At 36.0% G+C, this 24,723-nt stretch overlaps 2 protein-coding genes across 6 annotated transcripts; both read right to left on the reverse strand.

The window, feature by feature from the left end:
* Window positions 1-1,831: 1,831 nt before the first annotated feature.
* LOC129896369 (mediator of RNA polymerase II transcription subunit 31) lies at window positions 1,832-9,020 on the reverse strand. 5 transcript variants are annotated; one of them, XM_055972248.1, is made up of 8 exons: window positions 8,884-9,020; window positions 8,702-8,799; window positions 8,368-8,464; window positions 8,108-8,186; window positions 7,437-7,717; window positions 7,218-7,281; window positions 6,967-7,101; window positions 1,832-2,258 (listed from the first exon to the last, which is right to left on the reverse strand). In XM_055972248.1, exons 1-6 carry the CDS (start codon window positions 8,919-8,921, stop codon window positions 7,269-7,271), a joined length of 606 nt encoding a protein of 201 aa, XP_055828223.1. In that variant the 5' UTR covers window positions 8,922-9,020; the 3' UTR covers window positions 1,832-2,258; window positions 6,967-7,101; window positions 7,218-7,268. The 5 variants fall into 5 exon arrangements, with proteins under 5 accessions (XP_055828223.1, XP_055828221.1, XP_055828224.1 ...); XM_055972246.1 differs by having other exon boundaries at window positions 7,218-7,284; XM_055972249.1 differs by lacking the exon at window positions 6,967-7,101 and having other exon boundaries at window positions 7,218-7,284; window positions 8,422-8,464.
* Window positions 9,021-12,059: 3,039 nt separating this feature from the next.
* On the reverse strand, window positions 12,060-23,998 carry LOC129894374 (polyadenylate-binding protein 1). The gene is made up of 6 exons (XM_055970041.1): window positions 23,650-23,998; window positions 23,451-23,553; window positions 15,897-15,964; window positions 14,746-14,937; window positions 14,539-14,663; window positions 12,060-12,459 (listed from the first exon to the last, which is right to left on the reverse strand). The coding sequence occupies exons 1-6, from the start codon at window positions 23,794-23,796 to the stop codon at window positions 12,414-12,416; spliced, it is 681 nt and encodes a 226-aa protein (XP_055826016.1). The 5' UTR covers window positions 23,797-23,998; the 3' UTR covers window positions 12,060-12,413.
* Between the last annotated feature and the right edge of the window lie 725 nt (window positions 23,999-24,723).

Genomic DNA, 24,723 nt, shown 5'->3' on the forward strand with positions numbered 1-24,723 from the left:
AAATTAGGATTATACTGAATTGTTTTTCAGGGTCATCAGAACACTTCCCAGTTGTGATGGGGTTACATCAAGGATCAACTCTTAGTCCTTTTTTATTTGCCTTGGTGATGGATGGATTGACGTGACAAATTCAAGGTGAGGTGCCATGGTGTATGCTTTTCGCAGACGACATAGTCCTAATCGATGAGACTCGTAGCGGAGTTAACGCTAAGCTGGAGGATTGGAGACATACCTTGGAGTCTAAAAGATTTAAACTGAGTAGGACCAAGACAGAGTACTTAGAGTGCAAGTTCAGTGAGACACCTCAGGAGGTTGGCGCGGAGGTTAGGCTTGGTGACCAGGCCATCCAAAAGAAAAGTAGTGTCAAGTACCTTGGGTCTATCATGCAAGGCAGTGGAGAGATTGACGATGATGTCACACATTGTATTGGGGCGGGGTAGATGAAATGGAGGCTCGCTTCCGATGTGCTATGTGATAAGAAGGTGCCACCACAACTTAAGGGCAAGTTCTACAAAGTGGTGGTTAGACCGGCTATATTATATGGGGCGGAGTGTTGGCCAGTTAAGGTCTCTCACGTTCAAAAGATGAAAGTTGCCGATATGAGATTGTTGAGATGGATGTATGGGCATACTAGGAGCGAGAGGATTATAAATGAAGCTATTTGGCATAAGGTAGGAGTGGTCTCGGTGGAAGATAAAATGAGGGAAGTGCGACTAAGGTGGTTTGGGCATGTGAAGAGAAGAGACACAGATGCCCAAGTGCGGAGGTGTGAGAGGTTGGCCATGGATGGATTCAGAAGAGGTAGGGGTAGGCCGAAGAAATATTGGGGAGAGGTGATTAGACAGGACATGACGTAGTTACAGCTTACCGAGGACATGACCTTAGATAGGAGGGTGTGGAGGACTCATATTAGGGTAGAAGGCTAGTACAAAGTCTCGTTATTCTCCCTTATTAGTAGGCGCATTAGTGCAATATAATTTCTTATGCTATAATGTCCGTTATTATTTATTACTCTCTATACTTTCATTATTCTATTTTATCTGTGTCATTTTCAAAACTTGCTTTCTCATAACACTTTAAACTTCTTGAACTCATCTGACCTCTTTTATGCTTCTATTGAGCCGAGGGTCTCTCGGAAACAGCCGTCCTACCTTGGTAGGAGTAAGGTCTGCGTACAATTTACCCTCCCCAGACCCCACGATATTGGATTTCACTGGGTTGTTGTTGTTCATCAGATGAACTTTGAAAAAAGAAAAGGTAAGAAAATAAGAAATAAATCAATTGTATTATGCTTGTCTGATTGAACACACGACTTGGGTATGTAGGTTCTAGTTTAGTCCACTTTCTAATGTTTTTAGTTGTGCAAATAATTCTGAACTTTTTTGTTTTTATTGCTTGAATTTTATGGATGTTCACAACTGAATAAATGGTTTGGAGTTGATTCATAAAGAAAAGAGAAAATGGGGATGATGCTCAAATACCTAAAGTATCAAATTAAAAGTAGTACATCTCAAACATGTGAAACTAATCCAAAAGAATAAAAAGGATACAGGTTAAACCCAGACTTTGCTTTGTGAAGTAAACAAGAAGGACAACCATCATATATGACTCAAGCACTCTAGAAAGCAATATCACTTGCATCTGCCACTGAAAACCAACAAATTTTCAAACAGGTTAATCCATATTTCATTTGGGCAGATTGGATACAAATTCTTTACTGGGGGGTGGAGGGTCAAACTAATTCGGGTCAAAATTGTCACCACCCACTTGAGGGAAAGCTTAGCATTGTCAAGAAAACACTTGTAATTCAATTAGACTGCACAAGAATACCTCAGCGGTAATGGACTTCATTAAGCTAACACCTATTCAATAATTAGCTATTTACTGGCATGCGTTTCTCCAGCATGATAGAAAAGAGAAATAGATGTTTTGATGGTATTACAATTCCAAGGTTTAGCTAGCTACTATTAGCTTCAGCAGAACCACAGGCCACAGCAAGAGTAAGCTGATGAGTGATGACCCGTAGGAAGAACTAGTATTTCTATTTTTGTTTTGTTTTGTTTTGGGGTGACGAACAACTCATAAAATTAAAGGTGCATAACCAATAATGGCATCAGAAACTAGATTCAACGAGTAGTGATGCACTAGATCACAGTATACAACTGCCAAGCTCCATTCTTGTAACTGTGTGCAGCAATTACACAGGATGGGCTTCCCTTCTAACATGTAGGAGGTGGTCTAATTCCATCGATGATCACCTACAAGCAATTGTGAAATTAGAATCCACTAGCTGTTATAGGATAATTAAAGAACCAATGCATGCAGATTGGAATATTTTAACACAGTGATATGTTCAGTGTAATGCTCCTATAGAAGCCAAAAAGCCATTCTTAAGTTTAAAGAATTGACATTATCAAGACAAAACATCATGTGCTCAATTGGAGTAAACCCATTTTTCCTCTTAAGCAGATATAAGTTTAATGAGTTGTCAGAGAGTCGCAAGTAGGTCAATTTGACCAACCAGAAAGAATAATGTACAAGCCGAACACTTGATTTTACGTTGGAGAACTGTGTGTTAAATATACAGGAACGAGTACATCTTGTCGAGAGAAGGAAACACAGCATAATTTCTAACTGAAATTCATAAATATATATGATGAAGCACTTCACTTGACCAAAAAGGGAAAACAGATGAGTGATGACATGGAAATCCTTGGAATTCTGTTTGTGGAAGTGCTACAACTAGCACAATTTTGCGTGCTGCACTTAATTTCAGGACAATAGATCTAGGTTGTACCAATTCTAAATTGTGACACTACCCATTTCAAGCCAAATGGATTAAGTTCCCCTTTCCCATTGTTTTCTGGAAAAAAGACAATAGGCCATTGGGAGTCCGTACCTGTAACTTTGAGAATACAAAGTTGGAAGAGTTGAAGGGAAAATAATTAACTACAAGCCAAGGGGGGAAAGGAAGTTGTATAGAATAGCCAAGGTGAGAAATAGAAGGGCCCGTGACCTTGACCAAGTGAAGTGCATCAAAGACGAGGAAGGCCAAGTATTAGTAGAAGATGGCAGACATACTTCCATAAACTCTTGAATGAAGAGGAAGATTTTGTAAGAGTGTAGCTAAAGCATGCACGGAGTGGCTAATTGGGTTGTTTTACGCAGGGATAGGCATGACACGGTATTGAAAATTTCAGCAGTATCAGATTTCGGTATCTATTGTACAAGAACAAAGGTGAAATTCAGAATGCAACAACTATGGTAGTATCAAGCTGCTTAGACACACTATGGAAGTCTGGGAGAGGCTTGTGGAGATACGGGTGCGACGGGGTGTATCTATTATCGAGAACCAATTTAGTTTTATGTCGGATCGTTCAACTACAAAAGTCATTCATATCGTAAGAAGAATGATGAAGCAGTATAAAGAGCGGTAGAGAGACTTACATATGGTGTTAATCGATCTTGAAAAACATACGACAAAGTCCCAAAGGAAGTGCTATGGAGATGTTTGGAGGCTAAATGTTAGAACATCGGAGCAAAATCAATGATATGTGTATCTTAAACTTGCAGCAGAAGATGTTGAATTTGCTACCAACTTGGAATTGCCCCAAATCGACTTCGTCTCTCTAGGAAACGGAGTACAATATCACAAACTATATGTCCTTTCTTTGGTTGTTTGATGTCAATTTTTGAGAAAGAAAGTTTCTATCTTTTTCTCCTTTCTTACTTTTTTCGTTTCTCTGTTTTTTCTACCTGAGGGTGAAGCACAATTTTAAAAAGAGTGGATGTAGCAGTTCAGCAGTTACCATGTAACTATTCCCACCCTTTTTCAAATCTGTGTTAATCCTCTTTACAGAAACTGTCGGGTTGGGCTGGTCCACATGGGCAACCCACGACCCAAAAACTAACATCTCCCACTTTACACATGGTGGACAAGACTCAAGCCAATACGACATCAACTAGACACCCAATTCATATGACAAATAGTCCGTGCAACCCATGAGCATCAAGAGCTTACCTATAAGGTTTTACAAGCTCCACATAGGAATCCAATCACATGTGGAAAGACTTCACTACTAATATGAGGATACTATTACTCAGAATACCCCAGACTACTTCAGTAGTTACTCATTTGATCCCTCGTCCTCTTAAAAAACAAAAGAGGTGAATTCGAGTTCATGTTTATACACACAATTACACTTGACACCTATATAGTTAATGCAATAGCTGGCTTGTGTATACAAGTTAAATTGTTCACTTTAATCATCTTTCCTTTCTACTTGAATCTAGTCGTTTCAAATCAACTGCTTTCCTAGACATACACTGCATTGCCGAATCATTCATGGCTATTAGTGCAATGCTAAAGTAGCAACACTGATTGAAACTTCAAGAAATAGTCGAAGGCCAAAGGGTATTTCAGTGAAAAGTTAATGTAACTTTTAAGGCCTCATATAATGAATAAGCAGGGAACTATTCTTTCATCAACCCATCAATCAATAAGCACATATGGTATGAAACACGTGTTACAATGTTCTCACCTTATATTGGTGTGTGTTTCATTCTTTAAGACATTCAACATTGTACAGATCTTGGTCTCGATTTCTCGAAATGTCTAACTTGAGTTTCGGTCTTCAATGATCCTCTAATCCATCTTCTCAGAGAAACTCACATATGTCTTTATAAAACAAGTCATAATATGGTGGTGGAACTCATCTCTTCATGTTCCTCGACGTAAGAGACGATTGCTCATGTGAGAGAGCCAATCTCGCGACTTGTTCGACACACTTTATCAATAAAAACATAATCACATACATGCGAGATGTGAATGGATTTTACCCTTTCCCCAAAAGTACTACACGAAAGCAGGACCAACTTTCTATTAAAGTAAATGGCGCTAGTACTTTTTCATTCCCATAAAACAAAGTTAAGGCACTACACTATAGTTCTCCTCCAAAAAAAATCACAAGATTCATCTTATTTAAATAACAAAATTTGGTTCGGAGAAGCAAGACTTTTTGAAGACTTACTTTGCAAAATCGTAACCCTTCATGATTTCTTAACAGGTAATTCCGTTTCTAATTTGTATACAAACAACATATACGTTATTATTACAATGCTTAAGCAACTAAGAACATAGGTGTCTCAAGTACCATCTTCTGATTACTATTCAAGCAAACAGTGCTATTTATGAAGGACTAAAGATGCAGATTGGGACATTGAAACCTGGCTCTGATACCAATGTTAGACTATCGAAGCAAAATTAAAGGTATGTGTACCTTAAACTTGCATCGAAAGATGTTGAGTTTGCTAGAGGTCTAGAGACCGACCTAGGAATCGAAACGGTTCAAGTTGAGTATGACTAAGACAATATTTGGAGTGCAAGTTCAGTGATGTAACTCACGAGGCAGATGTGGAAGAGAAGATTGACACTCAACTCATCTCCAAGAGAGGAAGTTTCAAGTATCTTGGATCAATTATACAAGGAAATGAAAGATTGATGATGATGTCACACATGAAATGAGGCTTGCATCCGTTGTCTTGTGTGATAAGAATGAGTCACCAAGACTTACACATAAGTTTTGTAAAGTGGTTGTTGGACCAACTAGGTTGTATAGAGCGGAGTGTTGGTTGGTCAAGAACTCACACGTCTAAAAGATGCACGTAGCAGAGATGAGGATAATGAGATAGATGTGTGGTCATACTAAAACATATAGGATCAGTAACGAAGATATACGATACAAGGTGGGAACGGCCCCATAGACAAGATGAGGGAGATGAGACCGATGGTAGCTTTAAGGAGAGGTAGAGGTAGGATTTCTTATAAGTATTGGGGAGAGGTGATTAAAAAGCATGACACACCTACAACTTTCGAGGACATGACCTCGATAGGAGAATAATGAGGTCCAGGATTCGAATAGAATGTTAGTAAGTAATAGAGTGTTGTTTAGTTTCCCTTATCAATATTATTATTAGTAACTCTCATACTATCATATTCTTCGATTTTACTATTACCATTTGTTTTCTTTGCTTATTTTATCGTATTATTTGTGGTTGCCACTATTTTTTTCTCCATTATTTACAATATGATCTTTTCTTATTGTTTTCAATATGCTTCACTTGAGCTAAGAGTCTATCGAATTGTCTTTCCGCCTTCACAAACCCCACTTGTGGGATTACACTAGGTAATATTGTTGTTGTAAAATTTATCGTTCTGACACCATTAGAGGGATGAGAGAGTTGCACCGGAGGTGCATAGAGAATGCAAAGATAAATTAAATGCACTTCAGGCATGCTTGGTTTTGAGTTGTTAAAGAAGTACTAATTCAACAATTAGGAGTTTCACCAAGTTAATACACTGGTGCTCCCAAATTACTTAGGACAAGTTAGCTGTGCTACTTTCTTTTTGGATTTCTGAACACAATAAACTTTCCCTTTATACCGAACTTCTTCAACAGACCCATTTCTATATGAACAGAAGGTCAAACTTTTGCAGCGTTCTTAGACCTAGTTTAAGAAAGTGGCGAACTTCAAATCTTCACTTAGTACCCTAAGCAGGCCCATAGAGGATGTTTAACTTGGAATATAACGACAATACATGTAGGATAAAAACAACTAGGTTCCAACTTAGGTCATGTACCGTTGGTAGACTCAAACATGACACATAAGATCTGAGCAACATCATGGCACTGAATGTTTGGTCATGGTTCTAAACTTGGACCACACTGGTGAAGCTGATCCTTCATTTAGCATCAAAATCTGAAGTTCATGTGTTAATATGGTGATTGGAATAACTTCTTCACTTCATTGATGGTTATTGCTATCCAGTCATCTATCACCAGATGTCTGAACTAAAAGCCTAAGAAATTAAACAATTGAAACTACAATGAGCACACCCAGAAGAGTTGAAAGGCAGGCTGCTTCCTTTATGTTTTGGTTACTTGGTTTGGGAAAAAACAATTTTACCTTATAGAATAAATTTGATCCCAGAGAACCCAATTAAAATGTGTGGTTGATCTCTCGCAAAACTTTAGTACTATGTTTTCTGACATGAGAAAGAAATCAGAGGTCCTTGGTCATGCTTGAGACTTGTTCAGGACTCTAAAATTCAATAAACAACAAATCACACTCTTAACAGGATTTCATAAATGCATTTTCCAAGGAGGAACTGCAATACTTATTCTAAAAATGAATTCATGGCGTGCAAAATGTATTACCTTAATCCATGAATTAATTGGTTCAATGTCTGTGTCATGAGTAAAAGAAAATCACCCTTCTTTCCTGCTAAAACCAAATTAACCAAGTCATTAACTATGTTAGAAACATTAAGTCAAAAGATCTAACCCTAAAATATGAAAACAGAACAAGAGAGATCATGCAGCAACAAGCATTAACTTTTTCACAGTAAGAGAAAAATAAAAGATGAGAGGAAATACTTTCTCTTTCTTCGATCAACAGAAGCATTCCTTGGGTCGGTTTTGGCAAGACCAGATCCAGGAGGGATGGCATACTGCATTGGGGAAAGAGCTGCAGCTGTAACAGGTGTAGGAGCAGGAGGTGGAGCAGCTGGAGGGACTACACTTGATGGTAGTGATGCAGGTGGAGCAGAAGTTGGTGGTGCAGTTGCAGGCTCAGGAAGCGGCCGTGGTAAAATATGCTTCAACCGGTTGTTTCTATAGTTCTTCCAGAAGTAAAATTGCTGCCTATGTGCCACTTCCTAATAGTTGTTACAAACATGTAAATCAGATCCTATCATAGATTTATGAACCAGAATTTTAGGTTGGCAAACAAAGTGCAATAGACAATAAAAAGCGAAGTGAGATGATAAGTACTCGGGGGTGAGGATTAACCTGGACTACTCGGTTAAATAATTATAAGTTGTATACTAAGAAACTACTAGAAAGTTTAGAAAAGGAAATAAGGAAAATGACTAAGACGATGAAGTAAGATCTACTATAAAGTGCTTTGGCTGCATTAAAAGTCCACAGAAACTATGTCTACACAAAGTGCAACGAACTTTCTTTATAGTGGCAGACAGTATTAACTAACTAAAGGGAATGGCAAAAGTGGAGAAGGAAACCACAATAACAAATGATACACTCTATACCTTGTTGGCGGGATGCGCCATTGCATTACGGAATGTTGGATTTTGGAGAAGCTCAAGAAAGAATAGGCAGTGCGGATACCTGCATTAACATCAAGAAAGGGAAGACCAACACTGTTAGTTAATGATACCCATAGTCCACAGCAAATAGAAAAGGAACAAGGACCATCAACCAAATAAAGCATGGAATTGAACTGCATCTAAAAAGTTGCAGTAGAACATACACAACTATTATCATACATTAATACTAGAAACTGACTTACATTATAAACTTTATGTACTCAGGTCGTTGCCAGTATTGGAGGTATTTCAAGTACCCAATAAAAGCTTCATCTTCAAAATATCTATTCTGAGCCAAATCTGCATCAGAATCAATACAAAATCAAAAGGGGATAGAAAAATTGATGCTTTTGCATCCAAATTTGACTTGTGTCCTATTGAAACACAATGCAATTCACACACTTAAAACATAATAAAGAAGAATGAACTATCCAACAGCATATATAACATGAAACTAACAATAATTGGTCATTTTGAGAAATACCCAGAAATTATCATGTTTAAATAAGAGAAGGGAATAGATAGATAGATAGATACAGTGAATATAAGTGGGGTTAGCGAGGCATTGAACAAATTCGAGTTCCAGTAAGAAACGCTGGCGCCCATCATCCGGATCTTTATAGACGCTTTTCTGCCTGCAAATTGGAACAGAGAAAACAATTGATTAATAATATGGGAAGATGCACATTCATTTGAGGAAAGGCGAGATGAATGCATACGGTGATTCATGGCTGTCTGGATTCGATGTAGAAGCCATTTGCTAAACCCTAACTGAATCTCCTTTTTCTCAACTCCGTTTTGCAGTTCCCACGCAGGAATTAGAGCAAAACTAATCTGAAATTTCTAATGCATATGCTAAACGAAAATACAACACAGCTTATCTAAAACAATTTATAAATTATTTTTAATTACTAAATTATTTTAGATAAGTTAAAGACAAATAGAATAATTATTTGTTTGGATTTATTTTAAACATAAAATAATTTTAATTTAAGTAATTAAACATTCAAAAAAATTGAAAATAACTTATAAGTTGTTTTCAATTCAATCGCCCTCAGAGCTAAATTCGTCATTTCCACCTATTTTTGGGTGTTTGGCTATAATTTTTTTAAAAAAAAAAAATATTTGTCTTTTTAAACGAAATATAATTTATATTTATAAATTTTAAAAATATTCATAAATTTATGTTTCATGCTAAAAGTTAAACCCAGAAATTTAAGCTTCAAACGAACATTCAATTTTTATATTTATATTACTTTTTAATAAGTTCCATGAAACAATACCAGTACACACTTGACAGTCATAACAGCAAATACATTTATAATAGAAATACAGCATATGAGTTGAATGAGTACCTTTCTCAAGCTTGTTAAGTTGGGATTAATAAATGATGGGGAATTTTATAAAATATAAAAAAATTGAGTTAATTCTTAAAATTTTAAAATTTTCTAAAAATTAGAACTTTGACTCAAAAATTAATTTTTTTCTAGTTTTGGGGAATTTAAAGTTTTTGCCAAAAATATTTATAAAAAATAACAAGTTATATGGCCACACACTTTTTGTCAAGTTTTTTTCTTCATAAACCATTTCTACCTTTTATGGCCAAATGGAGAAACCCTACACGTTTCGTTACTTTCGAATTTGCATGAGAAGTTAGTTCTTTTTAGCGAAGTTAGTCATTATTGGTATTGGTATGTTATATATGTGAAAAAAAGTCTGCAAAGTCGGATCCCCTGATGTGAAAATGGGTCCACAACAGTTCAAAGGCTCGTATACTCACTTACATTACTCCGACCATATTGAAACAGTTCAGAGGCTTAAGATAAATTCATAACTCCAATTGAAGCGATTTTCGATGAGTGTTTCTCGTATGAACTTGGGGTATGTGATTATAACTAAGTTTTGACCATTTTTCATTAATAACCATAATTTCAAAGCTTAAATTGGTAGTTATAAATGTGGAAATTGTGATTTTAGTCATAGGGCTAAAAAGTATAAATTTTAGGTGATTTTGGAGGCAATCTTCATGATTTTAGTTCGAAGTAAATTCTTACATATCTTTTGATATTTACACGCTATTTCACCATTGAATTCATGTCCCGAATTCAAATTCATTCTATTTCAATTCTTTCTCCAAAAAAAGGTGCTTTAATAGTGTCTCTGTGCACAATTGAATATAGATATTATATACGCGAGGTGCAAGATACCATGCCAAAAATAAATATGGAAAGTGAAAAATTTTGAGCCTAAATTATGAAATCGTATTTTAATGATTTTAAAGGTCGATTTGATTCGGCCTCTATTTTCAACTCCCCTTTATGCCATTACTAACTGGGGCTACTTCAAATGTTATGTTCGTGCGTTTTCTATTCACCAGGCGCTTTACCACACACTACAAAATCTTCATCTCCGTCGAGATCAAAGTGTTTTGTATTTACTCTTTATATGTGATATATAGTCCTTTTGCTTAAACTAAACACCATTGGTCTCATTGCATGTAGCCACTAGGATTGACGGAATTCATCGGTGGCCCCCGAAAGTTGGCACCAACTTTCACTTAGACATCTCAACTAAACTTTGTTCATTTTAGACACCTCAAGTAAAGTTCCAATGTTTCATTTTGATACTTTTTTTACAATCACCCAAATATCTAAAGTGTATGTAATACACTTGCCGATTATGTATTAAAGTGGCCAATTAAATGAAGACGCGTGGCATATATCAAAAATAATTTTGAAATAATAACTTTTGAGTAAAAACAAATGGCCATTAACTTGATGACATGTGACATTTTTTTTATCCAAATAATAATTAAAAAAAGAAGAAATTCATCTTCGAAAAAAAGTAATTTTCGAAAAAAAGATTTAACCCACCCCCCACCTAGTCGTCTTCTTCACCCACCCCACCCAATCATTTTCACCACGACTCCACCTCCACTCAGCCCAATCCCAACCCCTCCTCCGCCCTATCAGGTCGTCTTCTCCACCTTCAACTACCCCAATCCCAACTCCTTCCCCACCCATATTGTCTTCTCAAGAAACACTATCAAAAGAAACTATTTTGAAAAATTTATTTTACAAAGACATAATTTTTTCTTCTTTACTTTAAAAAAATCAGTTACTAATTAATAATGAAAGGAAAACAAAAACTAGATCTAGGCAATGACAATGAGATTACAAAATCAAGGTCCAAAGTTATGGAGGAAACAACAACAACAACAACAACCCAGTGAAATCCCACAACGTGGGATCTGAGGAGGGTAAAGTGTACGCAGACCTTACTCCTACCAAGGTCCAAAGTTGTGGAGGAAAACGTCTAGAAAATGAAGAAGAAGAATAAGAAGAACAATAAAAAATATTAAAAAAATATATATTTAAAAAAAAACGCTCTTCACGCGCTCAAAATGAGTGCAACACACGCAATGTACCTAGTCAGCACAAAGTGTCAAAATAACACATCAGGACCTTACTTGAAATGAACAAAGTTTAGTTAAGGTATCTAAGTGAAAGTTAGTATCAACTTTAGTTAAGGTATCTAAGTGAAAGTTAGTGTCAACTTTAGAGGACCACAGATGGATTCTACCACTAGGATTTGAACTTAACTTGGGAGACAAGGAGGTTTGGAAGAGAGGAGGAGCTTAAGAGTGCCCAACACGTTCGAAATGGATACAGCACACGCAATGTGTCAAGTCAACACAAAGTGTCAAAATGACAAATCGAGACCTTACTTGAGGTGTCTAAAATGAACAAAGCTTAGTTGAGGTGTCTAAGTGAAAGTTGGTGCCAACTTTAGAAGGCCACAGATGAATTCCGCCACTAGGATTTGAACTTAACTTGGGAGACAAGGAGGTTCGGGAGAGCGGAGGAGCTTGAGAGTGACCAAACCACATTATACATCTGTCAAACTTAAAACACACCTTTCATTCCCCCGTAATATCAGAGGACATAATTCAAAGAGAATATAACCATCTACACCAAATATCTATTTCGTTTTGTCTTTTCCTTTTGCTGCCCAAAATGCAAGCACCTGAGCAATCCAGCAACAGAAAAAACTTCTGTATCCCCACAAACCTAAAACATCATCCACAGAGCTGAAATTTATGTCAGCTCATGACTTAAATGGTACAGGAAATTTGAATTATAACATCCTTTGCCCTCCCAAAGGAAACCAATGAGAGTAAAACACGGAGATGCCTCTTTCACAAAGCGAACCCCATGCTTCTCTCGGGAAGGCCAGCAATCCAAATCCACTAGTATGGCCTGTAGCGGATGGGGCGTCTGAACCTTGGAACCCTTCTGCAAATAAGAAGGTAACACAACACTTGTTAACTAAAGTTTGATGTAATAATCAAGCAAGCATCAGCTGAATCATGAGAAGACAAAACACGACAACAACAGTGAACATAAAACAGAAGAGCCAAAATTACATAGCTGTTATATTATAGCTTATAAGAGTGATGAGTCAAAGAGGGCAAATTGAGAGCATGCTAATTAGGAACACTGTAACCCAGATCAACAAATATCTGAAAATTTACTCTTCCATTAAAATCTAGGGAAGTTCAACTCTCTGTTCTGAAGGGCATAAACCATTCCAACCAATTTCAGTTCTATTTGATATTTAAAAAGATTAGTACCAGCCTATCAGGAATACTTAAAGGATAGTAGAAAATAAAGTCAACTGAACAAATCTTAAAAACAACATATGTTGAACCAATATAAGTTGGCATGTGTTACTGCAACAAAATACCCTACAAGTAAGTTTTTATATTATTCTCGTTCAGCAGTTTAATGATGCAACACCTATTTTTTCAGTTCTGAAGGATAACTTGTATTACTTGCTAACATTTGCATTACTATTACAAAAACAAAAACAGCTGATTTGGCATGGACTGCCAGTACAAAAAGGGGCCGTGGAATGCATTGCAAGTGTTGTGATGCAACGTCTTAAAAAAAGTCAAGTGATGCATTTTAGATAGGCATATGTAACTGTGATTATGTAACATAGATTAGACATAGGAGTCATCTAGTTTATTTCAGTCAACTGCTGACTTGTCCCTTCCATCAATAAGACGAGACCCTAGGTTCATCTCCTGAAGCACACTGATAAACTTGAAAATAGACAAGTTCGAGTTGCTGAGCTGCTAATCCAGAAGTGTAGGACTTTAGGTCATATTTAGTCAAAATACCAACAGAAAGAATTAACTCCTTGGAAAGAACATTAAACACAAAAGTTACCATTTCAGATCAACACAATTACCATGGCACATGCTCTGGCTTTACGAGAAACCCAGCATCCTACTTCGTTCAAAGGCAGTAAGCCTAAACACTCAGCCAACCAAAGACAACACAAGATTTCATTTTATTTGGGAGGCAGGGAGCTCTGGACTACTGCTCATGTAGGCAGGGAAAACAGTGTAGTTCAAACAAATGCGTGTTCAAGTACATTATGTGGCAAGTGCAGACCCCATAAGGCATTCAGAATAGGTGGTATCCAAGTTGGGGGACCACTTAATATTCAACTTGACTTCCTCAGAAATTGAGTGATATATGAAGTTGAAACTGACAGATAATGGAACTTAAACGAAATTCGAAGAGTACGGAGAAAACCTGAGCTTTAGCCCAATGTTTAGTGAAGTGACAAGGGCCAGGACAATATTATTGTTAAGGATGGAAACTGCTCTGAGCTCTGTCCCTGCACCTCTTTGCTCCTGATCCTAGAGATCAGAAAGATGTCTAGCCCCAAAAGAATGGTCAAGCAAAGATCCACTTTGTTTTGGATAAGTTAACAATTTGATGCCTCTTCTTTTTGGGTTGGGGTAGAGAAGGGGAGGTTGTACTTCAAAGAAAGATCAAGATTGACAGAGACAAGGTTGTATGCCTTTTCCTTTTCTTTTGCAATGCATTTTTAAAAATATTTTTAGCCTTTTCCCCAAATACAAAACCACCGATCTAACTCGTCACGTACTGTCGAAAATTCCTTGACCTTTTTTCATGATTTTGTAGCTCATCTAGCATCTAGGGTGGCAAGTTGCACTATGAAATGTTCATATCTTGATTCACCTTCTAAGCACCCCCATACCCAGACAAAAAGAAAAAGAAAAGAAACAGGAAGCAAAAGGAAAAAGAAATTCCCCATGTAACAAATAAAACAGTACCACTCTTGCATTCTGAAACTGTCTAAACCATAACTATCCATGGAACCAAAAGTTCAGGCGATGTAACTCAAATCCTCAACTCTCGAAAAAGAGAAGTAGGAAGAAGACCCAAGGGGAGGGGTTCTCTCGAGCACTAGATGGGAGAATATAGAAGTATCATATATATATATTGGCACACCAAAATAAAGGTTCTGCAGAGGATAGCATCATTGTTAATTACCCAAAAGGTGGAAAGGCTGGAGCGCCAGGCACGAACGCACGTCGAGGGCGGAATCCTGCATAAGGATTAAATCGCCTTCCTCGAAATTGCTTCATACCAGGAACATTTGTCCGCTTGGCAGATACCTATACATGACAAAAAAAAGAGTGGTAGAAGGTCTAGAAGGTGAAACAGAGCTGATAAATCATTAAGATGATTGTTATGAACCTTCAACTGCCGCCCATGAAGCTCTGATTCGTTTAGTAGAAGTGCATTTTGAACAGCCTCCATTTCAACGAATTCCACATACGCATAACCTTTCGGTTGGCCAAACTTGTCAGTCAGGATAGTTACCCTGTTAACAGTGCCACAAGACTGGAAATGCTGTTGCACTTCCTCAGGCGTGCAAGCATAATCCACCTGAAGTTGAAATGCAAAATAAAAATTAAAAAATTCAAATGATATTATGCTAAGCATTTTCACAAGAGATGGGGGTCCGCATTTTTTTGGGGGGGTGGGGGGTGGCCTCACTTCAGATATCCTGTCCCAAAAGCTTGAGTCACATAAGGAGTATAACGAATATAGCATTACAAATATCAAACCACATCCAAAGACTAACGATGAGGGGCACCTTAGATGTTTTTAACTAACATGATATGGTGTTACTTTTGTAAGACGTGCAGGTAACAATATCTTCTTTTTTTTTTTTGCTAGTTAGTGATTTTAATGTGAGGTTGGCTCTATCAAATACAGTAACTCAACCTAGCGGCAAAATGCTGCAACTAATCCCGAAAGTGGAACATCCAGACCTAGCAATCTAAAGTGTTGCCTTATCCTGTCATGCATTACTGGACAAACTTATCCGAAGTATACATTCTTCTGCACACAACAAATTGCAAGCTAAGGCTACAAGAGAAAAACTGAGAAAGTAAAACAGAAAACAAAAGTAAAAGAACAAGTAGAAGAGCAACAAACCAATTTTCTGTGTCCATAATGGGAAAAAAAATCAGAAAGTAAAGCAATTAGACAACTAATGCGAAAAATAAGTTTGCTCTAGAAAGGCGGACAATATTATTGCTTTCTAGGTGAGTTCCTGTTAAAGTTACATCTTACACTGTTAAAGAACAACTAATATATAACATAGAAGGGAAAAAAAAAACTATAGGCAGCCAATTTTTAAGCAATAAAGTGATCTGTAGTTTCTGTCATTGGATTAAAATGCGAACGCAAATAATCAGATAAGGTTAAACTATAAATTAATTCTTGTCATTGATTAACACAATATAAGCCTTATGAAGAGCAGGATGATGCTATAAGTAGAAACTTGTCACGCAGGGAAAAACAAATTTACATGTAAAGGTAAAGGCGATAAATCTCACATTACCGACATATATGGATCGCGCATCCACCTCCTCCTTCTCAGCCTGACTAGCAGAAGCAGTTGGATCTGCACACATGCACATAAGCACAATTTATGAACAACAAATACCCCATAAGCAATTTTGACAATGTCTATCTCCTTACTTCAAATATCTAACATTTACGACAAGAAACCACAGAAGATTGTTTGGATTTCCCCTTTTTTTTTTTTTGGGGGGGGGGGGGGGGGGGGAGGATGGGGTTTGCTATTGAAGGAAAAAAATTCCTCACACACACAAAGACAGACATATACACACACATCCACACACTCTTCAAAAACAAAAGTCCAAAACCTACAATAAGTGAAACACATTCACTGCTCTTCTATGCGTCAAGAGAATTGCGAGACCTTCAGCACCCTAAAGTTTCACTCATGTTTTTAAAAAGCTACCATTAACTAATAATTTTTGATATATATATATATATATATACCACCACCACCACGACAACATACCCCGTGTAATCCCACAACTGGGGTCTAGGGAGGGTGGTGTGTATGTAGCTTTACCCCAACTTGAAGGTAGAGAGGTTAGAGGTTATTTCCATAATATACACACACAAAAACTTTAAGCAAATGGCAAGAAGCAACACTCACACTTCTTTTGAGGGAAGCGCCCAATTACTGGAAACAGAAAAATCACGTAACATATATGAATTTCTTTGATAAGATCATGTAACATTTATGAATTAAGAAATTATAATATCAAATCGCAATTATAATCACAATTACTATCACCCGATGTACAATAATGGCAATATTAATGTCTTATTTTTTCTTTCTATAGGCAGATTCAAAGACTCAACTGCTTCTAGCTGGAATCACTTGTGTCTCTCTATATAAAAACAATGCTTCACCCATGAGGTGATAACCCATTGCTTACCATTGCTCGTCATTTAAAGCAACAAAATAATGACTTCCTATAGCACTGAGTTTCTCATACAATCATCATGAAATGAGTATCAAATTAATAACATTAATTACAATAAAAGAAGTCCTCCTTTTCCCCATTTTCCTAATTTTAATAGATAGCTAATGCAAGCCAAATGTGTCACTTATTATCGACCACAGTTTGATCTAATTCATTTCTTTCCATCTCAATTTATCAAATACTCTAGATACCCAATCGGTGCAGCCTAATTTCCCATTTACACTCTACCAGAATCACATTTTATCTACAAGAAACAGACGAGCGATCAACTATAAACAAATTCATGGGCCAAATAATAGTTTTTTTCCTTTGACAAGTCAAACGATAAGCTAGTCTGTCCAACAAGAAATTAGCACCTAAAAGTATTTTATACGAGGATGTTCTAGATCTACAAAATCATGTTGATTACAGGAAGGATATGGCAAACACAAAAAAGGAGAAAGGCAAAAAGAAACCGGACAAAATGACAAGCTCCTTGTGTCCAAGAAGAAATTAGCAACTAAAAAACTTTCTGAAAGAGGATGGGATCTAGAAAATCATGCCTATTACAGGATGGATATGGCTAACAGACACAAAAAAGAGGAAGGCAAAAAGAAACCAATAAATCAAAGAAAGAAGAACAAGCAAAAACCATTTTCACCTTGAAATACATTTCTTTTTCTAGATAAATCTGAGATTAAAAGAACAGAGTGCAAAAAGGCAAAAAAGTAGAAACAAAAGCCCACACTTAGGCACTGGAATCGGCCACAAAGATCGCCTAGGTTCAAAGCAGCGAACTTCTCCAGTCATCTTCCTGAAAGATATCTCGTCTTATAGGTGATTGAAAGAAAAGATGAAGGAAGCGAACCTAGAGACCAAGTTTTAGCTAACCAACAAGAACATCTAATTTATATAGGGTGACATAAATGAAGATGTAACGGAGGAATCTTTTAAAGAAATCAATTTTCTCCGGGAAGACAAGTGGTCAAAGCCATTTACCAATTGAAAGGAGACAAGTTGGCATGACAGTACTTTAAAGTATATTAAAGACATAAAAGAAAATTGCAATAAATACTTATTTATTCAGGTAGATAACTTTGTCATCAAACTAACAATGTACCAGAAGATAAACTTGGGATTTATGTAAGAAGATTCATTCACGAATGTATTACACTAATACATTAGCCAAGCTCCTCATAACATAACCAATACTGGGGGAATGGAATCACTATTCACAAATGACAATTTTTCCACAATGCAAGAATAAGTAGTCCCACCGTTGAAATGCAGGAGAAACTCCGAAACTAGTTATTGTAAAAATTCCTATAGCTATTACTGTTCTAGCTAGATCTACCTGGTCTGAAATCATGAGGCCCAAACAACAGATATTACAGTTTTGGCATTCATATACTGGTATCTTATTTAGATGATTCCAAGTTTGAGAAGAAAAGAACTCTCAGTTTCGCAGTAAGAAGCAACTAAAACAGACTTTGTGACAAGAAAGATTTGGAAAACCCATTCATAGATACAACCCTTCAAACTCAGACTCCTGGAAATTATGTAAAAGAATGTCTAGTAAGACTCTAAACTTGCAACAAAAAGAGAGTCTACTATGAAGCTACATGGAATTTATTCTCAATTAGGAAAGAAGATCAAGCATTTATGAGGAAAGCCAATCTTTTCATTTGTTTCCATGAGAAATTCTAGAGATCTTTAAGAAAATGATGGAACCAAAGAAAATAATCTTAGTACATCTTATACATTGATTAGGAAAATACTTAAATTAGTAGGCACTAGAAACACACTTCTCCAACCATGTAGCTCTTTTTTATGAAGATCCAAACACATATATCACTTGAACTAATGAGAAGACCAAGATAAGGTAACCCAAAATGATCCTTCCCACAGCATTTAGCCAGCTGTTAAGGTTGAAAAGACTTTTGAAGATGAAACAGACGCATGCCATTTGGGGTAAGAGAAAGCCGCTGTAATACCTAGTCCTTTGTTTGCTCTTCCATGTTTCAAGTAATAATAAATTTTTTTTGTAATGGACACATCCTTACCACTACAGAGCCTTTCTCCGGATGGAATCAATGATTTGCCTCTATGTAATAGCTAATCAAAAGCTGGTTAACGCCTTGAGGTTTGGGATTAAAAAAAAATTGAAGCCATAATGAGCTTCAAAATTGTGGTGACAACATTATCAGGACCAAAAAGTTACTGTCCTTAATTGATTTTCTTGTAGGTGCCTGAGTAGAATTCCAGGATAACATGCATCATTAAATTCGCTTTTCTGTTGCAGCCAACACAGCCAGCTAAAAGAAAAATAAATAAGCTAGAGTGAAAGAATTAAGCCCGTTCTACAAAAGGAAATTCGACCACGTTAGGCAAATGTGAAATTATAGATTTCCCAAGACAATAATGGAATCTTCATTACTGATCATCTCATTGACAAAAGGGGCATAATAAGTTTGGTCAAAGTTTCCTACTACTTTACCGGTTCAAAAAAAAGTTTGGTCAAAGTGGACCAATTTAAGGGCTTGAGTGCTGGTGGACAAAGAAGGGTTTCAGATGTTTCTGCTTGCAGAGGGTTAATGGGGTTTCAACAATTACCAATAAGAATTCATTTATATTCTGAAAATACAATAAATAACAAAATATCACCACTTACTCGAATCAACAAATTGAATTGCATTGACACAATAAAAATTTCAAAAGAAGAGCTTTAACTTTAAGAGTAGAAAAGCGAAAAACACAAGGAGTACAGGATCTTGCAACACCTAAATAAAATTTTGTTTAATCAAGCAAGCGTATATTCATTCATAAACATAGTCAAAGGCTTCTAGGATTTTTTCCACCCAACAACCATCTAATCCCACCTTCTTCAAGTGAAGAAAGCAAAAAAAAATCCTTGCAACCGCTACTTTAGCTTGTTGCTGCACCGACCATGTAGCTATCTTTATCCCACAACATGCACTACCATCGGACTATTCATCTTGCTCCTCGAGTGAGTAGATCCATTTAAGTCAAAAGGCCAATAGAAAATTGCACCAATAACCATTGATTTACTAAACAAAGCATGAACTAAATATAGTACATCCATAAAGTTAATTCCAACCAAGAGTTCCCTAACCACAATTGCAGCAGAGAGATACAATCCCAATCATTTTTAGCATAACTTAGTTCTCTTTTCCCAAAAACTGGATCGCATACTCAAACAATCTTTTCCAACCAAATTGAAATGTGTAATAGCTCTGCAAATAACAACTCTTTAAAAAATATACCAAACAAATTGAGAAGTCAAAACAAAAATCTAATTTTGACAAGTTTTTGAGCCTTTGAATTAGCATATAAAACCTTCCAAGAATAGTTCGTCAACAGATAAACCATTGAACCTCAAAATAATTCACGAGGTTGAGGTTTACAATTATATTTCAAACTTCATGAAACATATATTACTTCCTCACAGCTACCTAGCTAAGCACAATATCTATTAAAATATATTAGTTGATTACAATTGTGAAGTCGTCTAACCATCAGAAAAATCAGATTGTATTAACTGATACTTGTCAAAGGTCAAGCTAGAGTTTCTTATGCTCAAGACTTGAAATGTGAATCTTGTGGCTTTATTTGATAATATTTCTTTGAGCTTTCTAAACAGCAAAATCAGAAAACTTTTGTACTTCTCTTCAAGCATATTGACGGTTGAATATTGAAAACAGAAAAAATTCATATACCATCATCTTAAGGAGGTCATAAGCAGCTGGAGAAGTCAAACAACGAAATAACCCAGGACATTGTGTACACTGTTCTATTATTCATAACGTGGACAATTTGGAAGCGAAGAAACTCAAGATGTTTTGAAGGAAAAGCAATTGCAACTCATTGTATAAAATTTAGTTGCTTAAAGATTTTAGCCTTTTGGAGTAACTTGAAAAACACAAATCATTTTCACTCTTCGGACTTCACAGATGCTTATAGTAGGAAGGAAAAAGTCAATCAGTGTACTTGCACAGTTTCCACCACTTGGTGCTATTTCATGAAGAAAATACTTTTTTTTTAGTTTCCATTTCTTTTATTTGAAGTGGCAAGTATCATTGATGTCCAAAACCAGCATTAAGTAGGTACTGTGATTACGTTAACATATCTATAGAAGAGGAACTGCCTACCCATCAATTGCAACTCAACAATGCATGCCAGACTCAAGACAATCTTAGCAGAAATAAAATTAGCCTTGTCAACAGACGCTATCTCTGAAAGCAGAATTTAGAAAGTGTCAACTATTTTTTCATTGCCCATCACAGCTGATATCTAGGACTTCTTCTTTTTTCTCTACAGTCTCTCTTGGATCCAGGTGTGGGAGGGGGTTCCGAACCGGTAAACCTCCTTCGTCGAAAAGTTACACTACGTATATAAGGATATTTATATATATTATGTTTTGAACCCCCTTAACACAACCTAATAGCCCTAGCTCTGCAGTCGGGGGGCGGGGGGGTTTCTTAATCTCCTTAAGGTCACGAGTTCATTTCCTGTTCTCTCTGAACTTTTTCTTTCAAGGTCTTTTTGTACCACAAGTTACGTTTCCAATTAAAAAATGGTCATAGGCTTTAATTCTTGAAAAAATTCTTCCTAATACTCTTCACTATTAAAATATTTGTTATATAATAAAAATACTTATTATGTGTGTGTTTATGTGTCTCAGTAATACAAATATCCTCCACAACAAGTATCTTATTTCTATTCTAGTTAGATTTTGTAATGCAATCATCCTTAGTTCATTTTTTAAAATTAAATGATGATTATCTTCTTCTTTTTTTGCCTTTTCTTCCTTTAAATATCATTTCCATTAGCATTTTAATTTTTCTTTTGAGGAAAAAAATAGATTACTTCAAAATAATGTACCACTGAATTAATTTTTATTTAATATATTGCTAATTTGATTTTTAATGATACTTTAGCTTATGTTTAGTTTTTTTTTATGAACCCGTTTGACATTACATTAAGATTAATTTTTTTTGGTGAACAAGTTAAACGAAATTTTTTGCTGTTCACTTCTTTAAAATGATGAATCCCCTTGGTCAAAATCATGGATGCTTGGAGCATGCCTAAGTTATAAAGGAGTCTTACACCAGTGGATATTCTGGAGAGTTGACAAATCCATCAAGACCATTTGGAGGATGACAGTCATTTTTTTGGGTAATATGGAATGAAAGGAATCAAAGGTGCTTTAATGGTGTCTATTTACTCTCTTAACGCTAAATGTCTTCTTAGTTTGTTCAGTTGGAATTTTTCACACCTGTTAATAGTGTTGACGTGTTTTTAGACTTTGTAAGCTCTGTAGTTTTAGCTTAGACTCCATGTACTGGTGCTAGAAATGTGTTTTTTTTTTACCTTTCTTGTACTGGAGCAAACAGTCTATTTCTTTTGCAACTTGGCATCTTCCTGATGCCCCTGCAATGAAATCCTTTACTTTATAAAAAAGAAAAAGTACCTCAATAACAATTTCAGACGGATTACAGTCTCCAGGCAGCAGGAAGCAGATCAAGCTCTAGCAAAAACTTAACAGAAGCAACCCACCCAAACATGATGTACTCAAACTCAACATAATTAAATATAAAAACTGTTCCTTTGCTGATTCACATTATTCATTAACCACAAATGGAGCTCTCGTCCCAATTTTGAAACTTGCATCCCAGCAATAGACCTGCGCACTTGGATCAAGTTTTCTTCACCAAAATGCTAAATGTTTAGATTTTTTCGTATTTCTTTCACTTTAATTATTTATTATATTGTTTGCAGTTTCAGGGATCTGTTACAAGTTCCAACTAAAAGAAAATTTTTATTCTGAAATTGATGATTCTGTGCTATGAAACTTAACAGTATGGTCACAAACAATCAGCAATTGTGACCACACTAATCGCAACTAACTAGCCTAGTCTGCAGACCTCTTGCAAGTACTGAGAGGAAGCAGTATAAATGAATAATTGGATAAAATTTCACCAATATGCTGTGTGCGTTATCAACTAGAGCAAAAAGAAAATGCAATGCTTAGTTGTACAGCACTAGCAATACAACCTATGCCAATGCCTAATACACAGTCAACTGCATAAACACCTAACCACCTTCATGCTTCTATCTCTTGCAAAGGAGAATTCTTTGTTAGCATCATATTTTTCATGAGAATAATTACTATTTCTCCATCACCTCGATAAGACCATATAAGCCCCTACATTTTTTTACCTTTCTTTTTTTTATAAAAGGGAGCATACGCCACTACTTACAGGGAAAAATAAACTAAATTAGAAATGGAAAATAAAGAGACACCAGAGATCATAAATTTGATCCACGCTACAGGGAAAAATAAACTAAATTAGAAATGGAAAATAAAGAGACACCAGAGATCATAAATTTGATCCACCCATCAGTGGCAGATTCTTTTATCCAATTTCTAAAACAATAAAGAAGAAAAAAAAATTGTGTAATGAGAGTGTCTCTGGCTTGGCACTGCAAGGACCAAGGGGTATTTCTTAATTTAAGTTGGTATTGGAGTTTCTAGACATGTGAGTAGTGCAAAGTATTTGAAAAATACTGCCAAATGAGTAAAACCTTGTGCAGAGCCCATTTCTTTCTCGACCTTAGCCTGCATTTCGCGAAGAGCACCTGCTTCATCCTCAATCTCCTTCAATCTCTTCTTCATATTCTCTAACTCCTACACACCAGATAATAAAATAAATCAGGGTTAAACTACCAGTAAAACGTTAAAATAAACAAATTCATTCAAATTCAAATTCGTAAAGGTAAGAACCTTAGCATTAGGGTCATCCTCAGATTCATCAGCAGCAGCAGCAGATGTATCATATTCGGCATCCATCTCTCCTTCTTCATCAGGTATTTCTCCTCCGTAAACCTCATGCTCATGCTCATCATCGTATTCATTGTCCTGGTGCTCCATATCCTCTCTCTAGCTGTATTATAACACAGTGTTTCCTTACGGCGAAGTAGGGCCGGCAGACGGCGGAGGAGTGAAATTGATTTTTCTAGGTTTTCAAATACGGGGATTGGAATTAGGGGGAATAAGTCGGTCGGTCATCGACGGAGAGGATGACGAGTTGAAACTATCGTTTATATTTTACTCCTTAATACGCTGTTTCGGTTAACTTTTGGGGGGCAACAAGGGTAATAAACCAGTATGGTCCAGTTGGTTATACAACTACTCTAATTAAGTGTTAAAATTATATCCAAAAATTAAATTTAACAGACCATTTTTTTTCTTTCTTTTTCTAACAATTACATTTATTTTATAAAAAACTATGCAAAATGTACTCAATTGTGAAATTATTTACTAAAAATAGATCCAACTCAATTTATTTAGGCTTAATGGACTAGTGGCTCAAACTATTTATCCGCTTACCTCACTTTTTTTCTTTCTTATTTCGTGCATTGTGACGTTAGCATCACTACTATGAATTAGTCATTTGTGATTCTCCATTAGGATATTGATACCATATCGGCATTATATAGGACTGAAATTAATCTTCTGTGATATTATGTTGGTATATTGATACCCTGATCGGTGTCATATAGGATTAGGTTCTTTTTTTAAGTAATTTTTATTTTTTTTCCTCTTTTTACAATTTAAAAAAAATGTATCTCAATTATGACTCTTTTTTAACCGTTTTTAAATTAAAATGTCGAAGAATTGAGACATACCTATCATTACAGTATGTAGATATACCGTAATAGTATCATGCATTATTGCTAATCTCATCGAAGGATTGACACAAACCTCAATGAAAATACTGCTCAGTTACTCTTTGATACCGCTAGAGTTTATTATAGTTTGATGGTATCAAGAAAGAAGAAACAGTCATTCAATGAA

This window comes from Solanum dulcamara, chromosome 7 (genome assembly GCF_947179165.1).
Source record: "Solanum dulcamara chromosome 7, daSolDulc1.2, whole genome shotgun sequence".
Classification (NCBI taxonomy): Eukaryota; Viridiplantae; Streptophyta; class Magnoliopsida; order Solanales; family Solanaceae; genus Solanum; species Solanum dulcamara.